At 52.3% G+C, this 14,604-nt stretch overlaps 2 protein-coding genes across 5 annotated transcripts; both read right to left on the bottom strand.

Moving 5' to 3' along the window:
* Positions 1 to 1,349: 1,349 nt before the first annotated feature.
* Slurp1 (secreted LY6/PLAUR domain containing 1) lies at positions 1,350 to 7,259 on the bottom strand. Its single transcript, XM_021659414.2, has 4 exons — positions 7,152 to 7,259; positions 2,715 to 2,879; positions 2,224 to 2,343; positions 1,350 to 1,659 (listed from the first exon to the last, which is right to left on the bottom strand). The coding sequence occupies exons 2-4, from the start codon at positions 2,770 to 2,772 to the stop codon at positions 1,505 to 1,507; spliced, it is 333 nt and encodes a 110-aa protein (XP_021515089.1). The 5' UTR covers positions 2,773 to 2,879; positions 7,152 to 7,259; the 3' UTR covers positions 1,350 to 1,504.
* A 1,328-nt stretch (positions 7,260 to 8,587) lies between these two features.
* Positions 8,588 to 11,071, bottom strand: LOC110562634 (ly6/PLAUR domain-containing protein 2). 4 transcript variants are annotated; one of them, XM_060390558.1, is made up of 4 exons: positions 11,003 to 11,071; positions 10,629 to 10,757; positions 9,284 to 9,403; positions 8,588 to 8,866 (listed from the first exon to the last, which is right to left on the bottom strand). In XM_060390558.1, exons 2-4 carry the CDS (start codon positions 10,684 to 10,686, stop codon positions 8,661 to 8,663), a joined length of 384 nt encoding a protein of 127 aa, XP_060246541.1. In that variant the 5' UTR covers positions 10,687 to 10,757; positions 11,003 to 11,071; the 3' UTR covers positions 8,588 to 8,660. The 4 variants fall into 4 exon arrangements, with proteins under 4 accessions (XP_060246541.1, XP_060246543.1, XP_021515146.1 ...); XM_060390560.1 differs by lacking the exon at positions 11,003 to 11,071 and having other exon boundaries at positions 10,708 to 10,821; XM_021659471.2 differs by lacking the exon at positions 11,003 to 11,071 and having other exon boundaries at positions 10,629 to 10,758.
* Positions 11,072 to 14,604: the final 3,533 nt, after the last annotated feature.

Raw genomic sequence — 14,604 nt, 5'->3', positions numbered from 1 at the left:
CTCTGCCTAATGACCTAGATGTGCGGTAGTGTAACTGGGTGTGTTCATAGGTGGGTAGCTTCAATATCAACCATGGGGCCAGGCCTTCTGCAGTTCCTCACTGGGGACTAGATAGCTGAACCACGATTGTGGCTTTGCAAGCTGGCTCCTCAGGTGCTAAGTCACAGCTCTCCTGCCTTCCCGGGACCAGCATTAGGCTTGACAGGGTTCTCCCGTTCCTACATCTGTGTCTCTGAAGAGGGCGGAGGCAGTACCCCAGCTGCTCCACTGGGGGGTGACATCTGCTCAGTCTCCACAGTGAACCAGTAGCCCTGGCCTCTTGCCTCCAACTCCTGAGCTCAATGAGCCCGCAATGCAGGGAAATGGCCCCGGGAGGGGAATGGCAGGTATGGAGTTGGCCCTAGAAATGGTCCTAGCTGGCGAGACTTAGGAGGCCAGGTTGGCAGCAAAGGATGTTGTGGGAAATGCGGTGTTTCACATACCTCTCAAGGGTCCTGAGGTACCCTGCCACTGTCCTTGTTACACCCTTCTGTCTTGCGGTCCGTTGGGCAGCTGCCACCTTTTTCACAATACCCAGTTTAGCAGTCCTGGTTGCCAGTGGGACTCAGGGTCATGGCCTCCTAGCTGGGAGAATCCAGGAAGTGCTCCGTGATACTGCCTTAGTGCCCAGGGGCCATCTAGGTCTCATCACTGCCACACACTTCAGAGAGGGTAGAGCAGGGTGGAAGGGGAGGCAGCAGCCACAAGGCAGAGGCTCCTGAGTCCTAAGGAACTTGGTTTTCTGGCTGGAGAATCAGCCACTGAGTGGTTACTGTCCCTCCATCCTTTTCCCTCAGGAAAAGCCCTGTCTCAAGGGAGAAGACAGGCCATTGTAAAGGGTGTGTGTGTGTGTGTGTGTGTGTGTGTGTGTGTGTATGTGTGTGTGTGTGTGTGTCAGATCTGTGGAGAGGACACCCCAGGGAGACTAAGGTAGAGAGGTTGCTAGGCTTTGGTTCACCTCCCTCTGTGATCTTCTGTTGTGTTCCTGGTAGATTTGGACAGACCACCCATTCTTTCAAGTAATTGAATTACAACTTCGAGCTTCCTTTCTGGGACAGGATGATGTTCAGGGGGAGAACATCGGGGGAGGGTTACCTGGGCTTAGGAACCTACCCTGGGCTGAGATGGGCCACTGTACAGGAAGGGTAACCCAAGAAGCCTGTCTCTTTAGCTGAGATATGAATCCAAAACACCCTGCATGAGGATGATGGTTGGGGGCTAGCCTATAACATGCCAGAATACAGCCTGTCTTCCCTGCAGGCTGGATCTTTGACCTCCCAGTGTCTAGCAAAGGACAGAGGATCCTTTTACCCTTGGCTTATTTTATTTTCCACAAGTTTGGTGGACAGTGAGTGACCTGAGACCCAGTGAGCTCTGCTCACAGGGCCATGCAGGCAGAGATGACCGCAGGTGGCACCAGGCCCTGCCAGGAGAATAGATAATAGACGCAAGGCTCCCTTGGTGGCTAGAGGCCTGTCGCCAGTCCTGGGAATCCTGAGTTGCAGAGATCACGGTAGCAACAGAAGACAGGATGGGCAACTCCGATGCCATCAGGGTCGGTAGCCAGGCAGGAGCTGGAGCAGGAGCGGGTCACCATGGGACTATGGTCGAAGGGGAATGCTGCAGGATGGGGAGACATTAGAGTCCAAAGTCACTGCAGCTCCTGTCTGTGGCTCTACACCCTTCCCATAGTGCTCTGCCTTCTCAATCCACCCCCAAATCAACCCAATCCCAGATCTGCCCAGCCCCCAGCTGTGGCTCATATTTTCATTAGCGCTAGCCTCTGTGGAGCACGTGCACTTCCTGGTCCCAAGGCGAGGCTCTAGCCTAAGCCACAGTAGCAAACCCTGACAGAGCCAGGGTCTGAGCCAACTCTTGCCTTCTACCCATCCTCCCACCGCCACCACATATCTCCATGCCACTATGTCAGTGAAGGTGCCCGAGGGGCTATGCCTTTAAGTGCAGTCACCATCAGCAAGGTGGGAGACCAACCTCCTTGCTTCAACACACTCATACTCACACACACACACACACACACACACACACACACACGCACACCATTCCTGCCCCTCTGTCTCCTAGGCTGAGCAGAACGATGGTGGGTGAAAGGGAGCATGGGGGGAAGGTAAGCCTGACCTCAGGTAGACCCCCACCCACCCAGCCCTTGCCTGAGCCCAGCTTTACCTGCTTCCACCGTCTCCAGTACAGTCTTACAGGCGGTGTCTTCCAGCTTGCACTGAGCAATGTTCTTGCACGAGTTAATGGCTGTGGGCTGCTCGCAAGTATAGCACCTGAAGGCCTCACCTAGCAAGGGGTGGGGGTGGGGCACAGTCTCATCACCGAGCTCTAGGGGCCCGTATCAGAGCCAGGTAGGAGGGAGACACAGTGACCTCCTGAGATTCTTCAAGACCCAGAGAGCTGACTGACAGACTTGAACATGACACATCACATCCATCATCCATGTCTGTCCTCCCTGGAGAACAGGCCATGGCCATGACTCCTGTCCCAGGGGAAGAGTTGAGATCTAAGATGCAGGAATCCCACCAAGGGTCCAAAGGATGCCCTGGCCCCCAAGCCTCCCATCACCTCTCTCCCATTAGGAGATGGGGTAAACTGAGGTCCACAGCAGAGTGACGCCCCTCTCCCCTCCGATAGCCTCACCCCCTGCCACTCACCAAAGCCCATGCTCCAGGCCACCAAGAGCAGCAGCCACATGGCCCGGCAAAAGGTCATTCTTCAGCGCTCAGGAGCTGGGAGCCCTGGCTGGCCTCATGTTGAGGATTTATACTCAGCCTCCGGCTTCGGCTCCTGGGTGTTGGCAGGACCTGCGTGACTCAGGGCTGGGGATGTGGGCGGTGGATGGGAGCCATCACCACTTACCATCCCGGGCGGGGCCCCTCTGCGGACTTCTCCGGGAGCCCCTGTCTGGGAGTCTTGGTCCTTCTGCTGGCACACCCCCAGTCCCAGACACCCTGCCCTGCTGTCCCAGCCCAACTCCAACTGAGGAAAGCCTTTTACAGCCTGGCCCAACTGGCCTTCCGAAGAGCCTCTTGCCCCACCTATGTCTATGTGAATCCAGGAGGCCAGTTGGCCCAGTCTTGAGGACCCCTGAGGCCCAGGTGCAAGGCTGCCTGATGCAAGTAGCCTCACAGAAACTGCATGTCCATCTGCCTGGCCAGATCTGCTATGTGCCCAGACATACCCACAAAGTAGAGGCTGAGCCACCGTGGAAAGCAGGGAGTGCCTGATGAGGTGTAGGTGCTGTGAAGGTGGAGGCAGATATGGGGTCTTAGGTTAAGCCCTTCACCGCCACTGCCATTCCCTTGACCACTAATGAATGGCTTTTAGACCAAGCTTGACTTCTTGGCTTTAGTCCTGACAACAGGCTTCTAACTACCGACGGCCTTCTGGCCTTACAGTCTTCTGGCTTCCTATGCCTTTTCCTGTGTTGGGCCTTTCATTATGGGCACACTGGCTGTTTTCCTATGCCATAAGGACCACATAGGCCTTCGTCCTCCATAGCCCTCCCTAGCTGAGGTCTCCCTGTTTTCTCTGTTCTCCAAGGTTCTAATGGTTGGCTCTGTGGATGGATAGGGGTTAGGCAGATGAAGGAAGGAAGGGTAGAAAGACAGGTGGATGGATGGATGGGTAGAGGATGGGTGATGGATGGACAAGTGGATAGATGGATGCAGGATGAATGGATGATTTAATGCATAGATGAATGGATTGTACTTGGCTTAAAAAAGTGGTAATAGATGGCTGACTGCATAGGTAGCCTGGAAGCCTGCATGAGTGTCTCTGTTGGGAGCTGGTGAGTGGGCCACCTCTTACAGGCTTTGTTACAACAGAGTTACAGCCTGACCTTGTGACAGGTTGGGAATGGAGATGGCTCTCTGGGGCCAGGAACCTAGGAGGCATGAGTTATTCTCTTGGCCTCTCAGCTCTTTCTACATGTGGCCTTGGGATAGACCCCTTGTCCTTCCAGACCTTGGCTTCCTGTTTATGGGTTGCTGGGGCAGAAGTGACATGGCACTGTAGGGTGAGACCAGTTGTACAAGGTGTGTATGAAAAGTAAAGAGAAGGCGTAACAGAGGGAGGGACTGTAGTTCCTACAAGTCAAATAGTGGGGCTACTCTTCCCTGGGGCTCTGTCCACAGACCACACCCAGAGGTTGGGAAAGGAGCCAGAGAATGTCTGGTTCTGAAGCCTGGGAGACTGAGCCTAGCCTTGGCCTGCTGGGTAACCCCCGCCTATTCACCAGGCACTCACTCTAGTCTCCCTTTCTTTCATCTCTAAGCTGAGCAGATGAGCTCAGCAAAAATGGGTCTTTATGGCCCTATATGGCCCTTTGGACCGCAGTGCAGGTGAACTTGGGGCCCAGGGCTGGGAAGGCTTGTGTACTGAGGACAGGAGATACTGACATGAGGCTGACGAGACGTTTTCTGAAGGGGCTACTTGTCCTGGCTTTGGAAAGGAAGAATGACCTCACAGGTCAGTAATGGCAGGAGAGGTGCTGGAACAGAAGCCAGGAGAGGGTACACAGCATCCTCCAGGGTGACCCTGCCACCCCTCTAGCCCCCGACTGGTAAGATTGGGACTGGGTCAACACTCCTGGGCAGGGCAGAATTTATGCCTTTGTTTGACAGCCTCTTTGTGCAAGTCCACACCCTTGCCACTGGTCCCAGGTGTAGAACCAGGACACCAGGTCTGAACCCAGCACAAGATAGTGTGTGACTTGTAAGGCTAGCCCACTTCTCTGAGCCTGGGATGGAGGTTCTCCAAGGACCTGAGTGCTTCAGGTGCTGCGGTGTGGCCCTGGGCCAATCATTCCTCCTCTCCAAGCCAGTCTAATCTTTAAATTGGAATGATGACTGTCCTAGCCCTTGGGGTGGCTAGGATGCCAAAATGAGGGAATGTGTGTAAAACCTGCCCGGGCCAAGCAAGACTGCCTGCAGAATTCAACAGAGGATCTGACAAGATTCCCTCAAGTCATCTCTCTTGCCAACTGCCCCGATAGGAACCCCTAGATCCCTCTCCAGACGCAGCCAGTCACCCAAGGCAACCACCAAATTTTATGCAAGCTGGAGCCATGGCCTCTGCCTGTTCCCCTCCATCCGTTTGACCACTTTCCAGCCCTAGCTGTAGGCCAGATCATCCTGTCCTGTTTCTGGGAGTCTGGCTCCTCCTCCTTGGCCATACCCTCTACCTTCCACTGAAAGGCACTGGCTAAAATGCAAATCACACCACTTGCAGCTCTCCTCAGAAACTTTCTCTGGATTTCTGTTGCCTTTGGGACAGAGCACCCCACCCCTTGGTACTTGATGCTTACCCGCCCTTCCTGACTTCTGCTGAAGGATTAGCTTCACAAGTGAAGGGGCATTTTCCCACTGTTCTAAGTTCCTTCCTACTCCCAGACCTGGCCATGCTGACTATTGAGAGCATTTCATGGAGGAAGAAGGGAGGAATGGAAAGGGGATGGCTGCATAGATGGATAATAAAGAGAATAGATGGATGGTTTGAGAGGAAAGGTTGATGAGTGGAAAATGAAGAAAATGGTAGGTAGATAAATGAAATGATGGGTGAGTAAATAAATGGGTGAATGGTTGAAAAGGAGGATGGATGGGTGGATGATGGACAGAGGACCGGTAAGATGGATGGGATGGGCAAGTAGATGAATGGATGGATGAATGAATGGATAGATTAAAGAATGGATAGCCACCAGGATAATGGTTGTACTTGGAAAGTGGAGGTAGGAGGGCCAAGAGTTCAAAGTCATCTTCAGCTACATGGTGAGTTTAAAAACACCCTGATCTGCATGAAAGCATGCCTCAAAAAATGGATGAGGAGATGAGATGACAGGTGGATAGGGGAAAGGAATGGAGAATGGATGGGTATATGGAAATATGGTTAAGTGGGTGACGGATAGATGATAGGAAAGGTGGATGGAAGGATTTGTGGTTAAATGTATGGATAGATGGGTAGACAAGATGATGGATGAATGGGTAGAATAAAGGATAGATAGGTAGATTGGACGACAGGTGAATGAGAAGATATAAGATGGATGGGAAAAATCAATGAATAAAAGAATAGATAGATGGGAGAATGGATTGAATGGATGGATGGATTGGATTGATGGGCATAGCTGGTCTTTACTACTTTGTGGGTTCTTCTTTTTTTCATTCCTTTAGTCCCCTCATTCCCAGTTTCAGCCCCTAACACTAGGTAGGAGAGGAACAAGGATAGAGGGGGAGAGAAATGGAGATCTCTGAACCTAATGTCATTTGTTTCTTCTTTGACTAACAAACTACATCCACCACCACCACCACCACACTCACACCCCGAAACAAGCATCCACCACCAACCCCGAGTATCGGGACTCTCACATTCATATACCCTCTGAACGTTCTCAGAATTCCAAATGTCATACAATCACAGAAATTATCTGCAGCTGGCAAAAACGTGCCTCTGCTAGAGCACGAGGCAAAACATAGTCAGCTGCTTCAGACAGTCTGAAGCAGCCCTATAACCCCACACCTGGGATTAAAATGAAAACACTTTCTTACAATCTCTCTCTCTCTCTCTCTCTCTCTCTCTCTCTCTCTCTCTCTCTCTCTCTCTCTGTGTGTGTGTGTGTGTGTGTGTGTGTGTGTGTGTGTTTTAAAATAAACCCAAATTCCGGAATTGTCACTGCAGATGGGGTGGTAAATAGAGGTATAAAGGGTGGGTAGATGAGTGGTAGTGTTTGTGAGCAGCTGAAGTCAGATGCTATCCATAGAGATAGAGATGATGCTATCTATAGCCTAACCTAGAACTCAGCCCTGGAACTCTGATTGACCTCTCCCCAAGGTAAAAATGGCTTTTCTTCTAGCCTTTTGCAGAACTCAGCACTCCAGGATTGAAGAGCTCACCTCCTTTCAGGACTGTCCGTCTCCCTGGAAGAAGTCTGTCTAAGATCATGCCGCTTGGGAACTTAAATTTGGTTCTCTGTTCAGGGCAAGAACAAGGCTAGGGACACAGAGGTGATCTGTTTACTCTTGACTTCAAGGCCAGAGGGATAGTATTAGGGTATGTGTGCTAGAGCTGGCAGGCCCCAGAAGAGGATTAGAACTTACCGTATCAACCAGGCCTAGGATGGAGTGGGCCACTGGAACCCAAATCTTTCTCTCTTTTTTTTTCTCTGCCTGGGGCTAGCTCTTCTTCCAACTAAAGTCAGAGGCCATTGGACCATAGGACCAGACTTTGCCCTATCTGATTCCTGCTGGCTGATGAACTTCCTGGATTGCCACACTGGTGAGGCTCCTGGTCAAAACAGAGGCCTGCGGAAGCACATCCCTTTCTGGCCAGTGCATTAGAGAGGGAACTGGCTGACAGATTCGGGTTTAGTTAGTCCAAAGACAGGGGAAAGTCTCCAGAAGATAGCCTCACAGCCAATGATGCTGAGTTTGAAGAACATTATGTGTTCCATATAACCTATAACTGGACATAAGCCAAAAACTTGATCCCTGCTTATAAACTGGGACTTGATCTCTGGTCATAGACAGCCCAGATCTCTCATCACAGATGGGCCTTGTGCTCAGTCTCTGTGGTGGTCTGTAGAGTGCCTGTGCATTTGTAAAGGGCCATGTTAGACAAGAAATCTCAGGTGAGAAGGTGAGATGTGGTGACAGGACCATTATCCCTGTTGACAAAGTCAGAACTCAGAATCTCACCCCCATGTGTGGGTATCCAAGCTAGCACAAGAATCATAGAGTTTAGTTATCTCTGTTCTGGAAGTCTACCCCCATTCTACCTCTACCCTCAGAGGCCCCCAGACAGAGAGTAGTAATGCTTGGGATTGTTTACACCCCAAGACTTTTGGTGGGTCTCACTAGACTGTGGGAGCCCTGTCCTCAGGAGCTGGCCCAGGACTGAAGAGCCCCACAGGAGACAAGGATGGGAACTCCCAAGTCCTGAGGGCAGGGAATCTCCCAGGTCTTCAGTCTCCTGTTCTCCAGGTATGGGGTGTCCTCAGTGGTACCTTGTCATGGAACCCTAGCTTGGGACCAGAGCTAACTACCCTTGTAGGTCATGACCAAGAGGCAGATTCTTGGATCTAGGGACAGGGGCTGGGGCAATGATAGAAGCAAGAAAATGACACTCATAGCAGCCTAGCTGGAGATGCTACAGCTGAATGAGGAGCTGCCTCCTCCAGAGGCCCAGGGCAGGGAAAGTAAGTGGGGCGATGCTAGTGAGGGGCAGCAGAGCCATCTATAGGTCAGGGCAGAGACAGACAGGTTCCAGCAGGAGAGGGGAGTGTCTTATCCAGTGAGCTTCTCCTCTAGCCCAGCCTCTGCCCACTTATCAGGCTCCCCACAAATCCTCAGACCTAGAAGGCAGCAATCTCCTGGTCTGCATGGGTGACTGCCATGCTTATGATATGAAAATTTAGGAGACAGGAAAGACTGAGGGAAATATGGATGGAGGCAGAGATGTAGCAAGGAGGAGGTCCCTCTCTCTGCCCACAAGATAGGTCAGTACCCAGAAAGGAGACTCAGGAGGCTGATACAAGTGGCTGTTGTACTTCTTTAAGGCATCAGGGAACTGGGCTGTCCAGGACAAGGTGGAACCAGGTGGCCTTGGCTTTACAGCAGGAGATCCAAGAGAAAGAGAAGTGTCAGGGCAAGGACCAGGCCACCAGGGCTGCCCAGGCTCGGTGCCCCATCCACGTTGCATAGATCAGAATTGCAGCAGGACACTGGCCGGGTTAGCCCAATGCCATCCACGTCTGAAGGCTCACACCTGCTGGCACAGGACTTGGTCACCGTGGAGTCTCCCAGGAAAGGGAACACTAGGATACAGAAAGTGTCAACAGTAAGGGCCAGCCCTTTATTGCCCCTGTGCCTCAAGCCCAAGGCTCACCCCCTCTGGGGTCACCCACCCCACTATCCTAGATTCCTCTTTCACCAGGACCACTGAGACATACAAGGGACTGTCTGTGAGGTGACTTGTATGTAATACAGAAGGTAAAACCCAGGCTATAAGGCAGCTGTCCTTCCCAGGGATTTCCGACAAACTGTAAGTGCCTCCCATCATGAAGGGAGAAGAGAAGAGACAGAGGCCTGATCGCTGGGACAGAAAATCTCTTGGAAATGGCAGAATGAGGGTGCACTCTGTCTGGAAGCCCCAGACAGGGGTCAGGGGTCACTAGTCTGGAGAAGGGTTATGACACTGGATCCCAGTTCTGTCCCACCCAGAACCAACTGACCACTATCCCGGGAGTAGAGTGTGGTCTTGCACATGATTTCATCGCTGTGGCAGGTGGTGATGGTGACACAGTTGGACGCGCTCACCGGATCCGGACAGGTATAGCACTGTAAGGCCATAGCTGGGAGAGAAGTGATGAGAGGGCAGTGAGCTGGTCTTCCTGTTCAAACCTCCCCCCCACCCCGCCACCCCGAATGTCTGCGGGCAATTCCCAGCTCTGCATGGAGGCTTAGTATAAGGAGGCAAGACACTAGCCAGCGGCCAGCTGCCCTCTAACCAAACTCAGGGAACATACCATGGTGATTGAACTAGGGTCTTACAGAATGTGCCCCTGGAACAAGGGGCCCAGCCTGGGGCCAGGATGAGGAAAGCTGATTTGGAATGGTTATCAAAACACACACACACACACACACACACACACACACACACACACACCACACATACCACAGCTGACAAGCCAGTTTTAAGCAGACATTGTTAAGGCAGGAGCCTTACAGGAGCCCAGACAGAGAGTAGTAATGCTTGGGATTGTTTATACCCCAAGACTTTTGGTGGGTCTCACTAGACTGTCCTCAGGAGGAGGAAATTCGTGTCCCTCAAAGCAACCCGGGGGAATTCCACTTCCTCATCACCAACTGCCCTTCTGCTGAAGTGCTGCCTGTCCTGGGGTCAGGCGAGCACATCCTTGGAGCACTGGGTGGGAGCTGCACCAAGGAGCTAACCAGGGCCAGCTGGAGGGGAGGGGTGCGGGTGCAGAGCCTGGCTAGAAGGCACTGTACTCCATCTTGCCAGCATCCCAGACCCAATCCCAGAAGCCCCAGTTTGCTTGGCTGTCTCCAACTGGCCCAAGCAATCCAGACACACAGGATGTCACCTGCTCCCCTCCCTCAGTGACCTGGTAGGGCTTCTGCCTCTGGCCTAGTCAATCTCTCCTTGTAAGAAATGTGTGGAACAACCTGACTTGAACCCACACCACAACCTAACTGGTCGATGTCAGCATAAGGTAGGCACCGCTTGTTCTTTTAAACCTCGAGTCCGGTGGTTTAACCCCATCTCTGAACATTTCTGGGTCTCCTTTCCCCCTCTACATCTCTATTGTACCCAGAGTTCTAGGCTATCTGCCCCAGCATCCCAGGTCTCCCCTCTTAGCCAGCTCAAAGGCTTTCCCTAGCAAACATGCCAATATCCTGTCACTCCCAGCTGGCACCTAGGGCTTTGGAGCTGGCTTCTACTTGGTTGGTCCAAGCTCTGCCTTATTCCTCTCTGAAACTCCTGATGAGGTACTCCCTGTCTGAGGAGAGTCCCGGGGAGCACAAACCCTGCCACCCCTATTCCCAGATGCTCACCAAGCTTCCCATAGGTGCCCAATGCCAGTGCCAACAGCACCATCCAGATCCCCTGCATGGTTCCAGTGTTCACTCTCACCTGCACAGCGGGGATGCCAGAATGCCTACAGCGGTGGTCTGACCGGTTGGCTGAGCAGATTAGAGGGGGGATCAGATTTCTGGAGGGCCTGCCCTGCCTCCTCACCAACACCCCATTCTCCAGGGCACTCCTCGAGCGCCTTCCAGACCCAGAAGTCTCAGACTCCAGCTCCACCACTCAAAGCTGCTGTTCTACCCTTCCCTGGCCCTCCTTCTCTCCAAAGGATGTGGGGACTGCTTTCTTTTCCCACTGGGGGCCCTCCCACACCACCCCTGCAACTCCTAGCCAAGGGAACCTTCTGGACTCCTTCTTCCCTCTTGGATAGATCAGGAGTCCCCAGGCTTCACAGGATGGGACAATGGGGGTTGAGCTCTCCTGCCCACTCCCAGCTTTCTTAAGGACCTTATGGCCATCTTCTGTCTGAGCCGAGCTATGGCCTGGCCGCTCTTGGCTGGAATTTTTCCAAGATGATCTTGTCCCTCTGAGTTCTTCTGAAGTGGTCAGTGGGAAGGCAGGGTTGTGCTGAATTGCCACTGACAACCAGCCCAGAGTTTGTTCTAAGGCTTAAGGAACAAAGAACTTGTTTGATCAACAGAAAGGTTTCTGGAGGAAGGGTGAGATGGGGAATGCCCCGGGTTGCTTTGAGGGACACGAATTTCTGCTTCCTGGAGGGCCATCCACTCTGGGCTTGTCTGCACTTGTTTCAAATGGCTCCTAGGCTGATCTCAGGGAGGACTTTCCTGGATCCATCCACCCCCTTCTAACTCCCTCCAGGAAAGGTCAAGGGGTTGGAGTAGCAATTCTTAACCTGTGGGCCATGACCCCTTTGGAAAAACCTCTATCTCCAAAAATACTTACAATCTGATTCACAACAGTAGCAAATTTACAGTTAAGAAGTAGCAACAAAAAATAATTTTATGTTTGGATGTTAAAATAACATGAGGAACTGTATTAAAGAGTCAAGGCATTAGGGTGGTTGAGAACCACTGGGTTAGAGGAAAGGAAGTTTCTCTGTGTGGGGGGTGGGGTGGGGGGTTGGTCCTTGCCGCAGACAAGATGCTGTGACAGAAATCCCCATGATCTGGCAGCACCAGCTTCATGATTCCCCACAGGCATCTCCCAAGCTCATCTTATCCCAGGAGAGATGTGTTAGAGATGGGGGCACAGCTGCCTGCCTGACTCTTTGCTAGTGGTCAAGACCACACTGCTGCTGGGCCTCCAGGAAGGCTCTTTGTGGGGCATCCAAACCTCACTACTACCCTGGCTTTGCTCTTGCTGCCCTACAGCAAGGGGTGTCCATTCTTGCCTCTGTCCTGCCCTTCTGTTTGGTGTGCCCTTTGGAAGTCTTCACCATGATTCTTTTTATGGTCCTAGGGAGGTCTTGCTAAGCAGCTCTACTGAGGGTCTGGCTTCACCCTGAATGGAGGTCTTCGTTTGTCTTAAACACTGGACCAACCACTGTGCTTCCAGGGCTTTCCCAGACGAGTGTGAGTCAGAGACTCGGCCTACCGACTGTATTTTTCCTCATGACAGTTCTGGAGGGACAGACCACTAATTAATTTTAGTGTGGATAAAGAAACTAGGTTCTGAGAAGCTAATTGACTAAAGCAAGGTCACCTAGCAAGCCAGGCAGCATCCCAAGCCTGTCTGATTTTGCAAATCATTCACTACTCACAGCCGTGACCACACAGCTATGGGGAGGGATGTGCTGAGAATTAGACAGCCCACTTTCCACCCATGTATGTCTGTAGGTCAAACCCAATCCCTCCACCGCACCCAGCTCAGTGTGGCTCCTTCCTGTCCTCGGGCCCAGGGGTTCCACCTCTGCCTTACCCCCTGGAAATATACCTGGCCCCTAGGCGTTACTCCTAGAGTTTCCACCCACACCACTGGGAGACCCAGGTTGTACCTGGAAAGTTTCCATTTTGGTATAGGGAGGAATGTAGCCTAGCCAGGGTCTGGGTTGGCTCAGCCTGGGAGGCCTCTGTTCTGGGAGGCTCACACCCTTCCCTTCTCAATTCCAGAAACCTTCGGATCAAAGCTTAGTATGGGACTAGGGCCAACGCTCACAGAGTAACCTGATCAAGACTGATGCCATAAAAGGATCAGGGCACAGAGTGTTACCAGGATCAGAGTGCAGCCTATGACCAGGGCTCAGAATATAAAATAGGATTAGAATCAAAACTCAGAGTATGACCAGAACCAGGATCAGGATCAGGGCTCAGCATGTAACCACGGTCAGGACTCAAAGTGTGAGCAAATCAGGTCTCACAGTATAACCAGGAATAAGGCATGGTGGTTAGGGTCAAGGCTCGATAGAAGCAGATTCAATTCAGTGTGTGACTTGAGTCAGGCTTCATGTGTGTCTGGGCTAAGGGCTCAAACGGTGACCACGGAGGACTGCTGCTACACCAGGACAACATGGCTTCTCTCCTGCAGCTGCCGATACCGAGAAGTCATGCTGGAGCTGGGATGCAGGCTCAGATTTCCGTCTTTTGGCCCCTCGCACACTGCACAGCTACTGATTTTCTGGGAACACGAGGACTCAGCAGTGGAGTCTTTGTCCAGAACTTGTCTAGACCCCTTCTGTCTGTGGCTGCAGCACTGATGAAATGTCTCTACCATGCTGTGGTGGACAGGAAGAAACCCGTGGGCAGGGAGGGACTCTGAGTGCATGCATTCCTGCCTTTGCCGCTCAAAGTGATGGAGACCTGGCTCTGGATGTCTGGGAAAGGAAGCACTGGTTACCACCACCCTGGGCCCAGGACAAGCTGTGGAGGAAGGATGCCCTCTCAAGTTCGGGAAGGCCCGCCGCCTCTGCCTTCCCTGTCTGCACCGAATGTTGTGGCTCTCCCTTCATCCTCTTACATCACCCTCCAGGACCATCTGTATGCCCTGTGAGTACCTCTGCTTTGTGGACAGATGCCCTGGCCTTGAAGGGAAGGCTGGCCATGCTGGGCCAATTTGTAATTCTGTACCCCACCCACAGCCACTAATGGTTATGCTGGCCATGCTGAGCCTCAACCCACTGTGGGAATAATACTCACATGCCTTCCTTCCCAGGTGGCCATGCCACCATCCTACCCCCCCAGCCAGGCTCTGCTTACTCCAGAAAGGCCAAAGGGTATCTTTCCTTGGACCCTGACTCTTCCGTGCCCTCCAAGGGGGCATCCAGGGGAGCAGATGAGCGGTTCTTAAATATTCCCACACTGAAAAGGAAGTAAGCTCACAAACAGGATCAAGGCTGGTGCTCCAGAAAGAGACCACTGTGAACTGCTCCTCCAGGATCTTTCCAGAAGAATGCTGGTTGGACATGAGCTCTTGTGCACCAGCCACTGGACCCATGAACATTAGACATTCACAGTTTCATCCTGAAAGGGAGGCAGTAGATAGCTTCTCCACACCTTTGCAAAGAAACATTCAAAAGAACATTCTTTTGAATGTTTCTAGAAGGTCAATGTCTGGTCCCAAGGGACTTGGAACCACCCCTCCACAGGTTCACTGTCCCTGCAATCATAAGCCACCCTAGTCCTTACTGTACAAATAGTACAATTTTTTTCTGGCGGTTTCCAGGAAGGTAAACATGGCAGTGATTGTGTTTTAACTCAAGCCCTTCCCAAAGGACCTATGAAGTCCTCAGAAGAAACCGTTAGAGATCACCCCCCACTCAGACCCTCTGGCCTCAGATTCCCCAACTGCACCTCAGCCTCCTGGCTAGCCCACCTCTGGAAAGTCCGCCTTGAAAGCTCTGATTTTGCAAATCAGTCACCTCGAACGTGGCCATGGCGTGACCACACGGCAGTGGGCATGGTTGCGCCAGAGTTAACTGGATTACACAGGAGACACAGGCATCTACAGAAGCTGCATCCGGCAGACTCTGTGGACGCTTCAGTCTGT

Source organism: Meriones unguiculatus, chromosome 8, assembly GCF_030254825.1.
Source record: "Meriones unguiculatus strain TT.TT164.6M chromosome 8, Bangor_MerUng_6.1, whole genome shotgun sequence".
Classification (NCBI taxonomy): Eukaryota; Metazoa; Chordata; class Mammalia; order Rodentia; family Muridae; genus Meriones; species Meriones unguiculatus.
The sequence above is the reverse complement of the archived record's forward strand: the minus strand, read 5'-3'. Positions and strand labels throughout refer to the sequence as shown.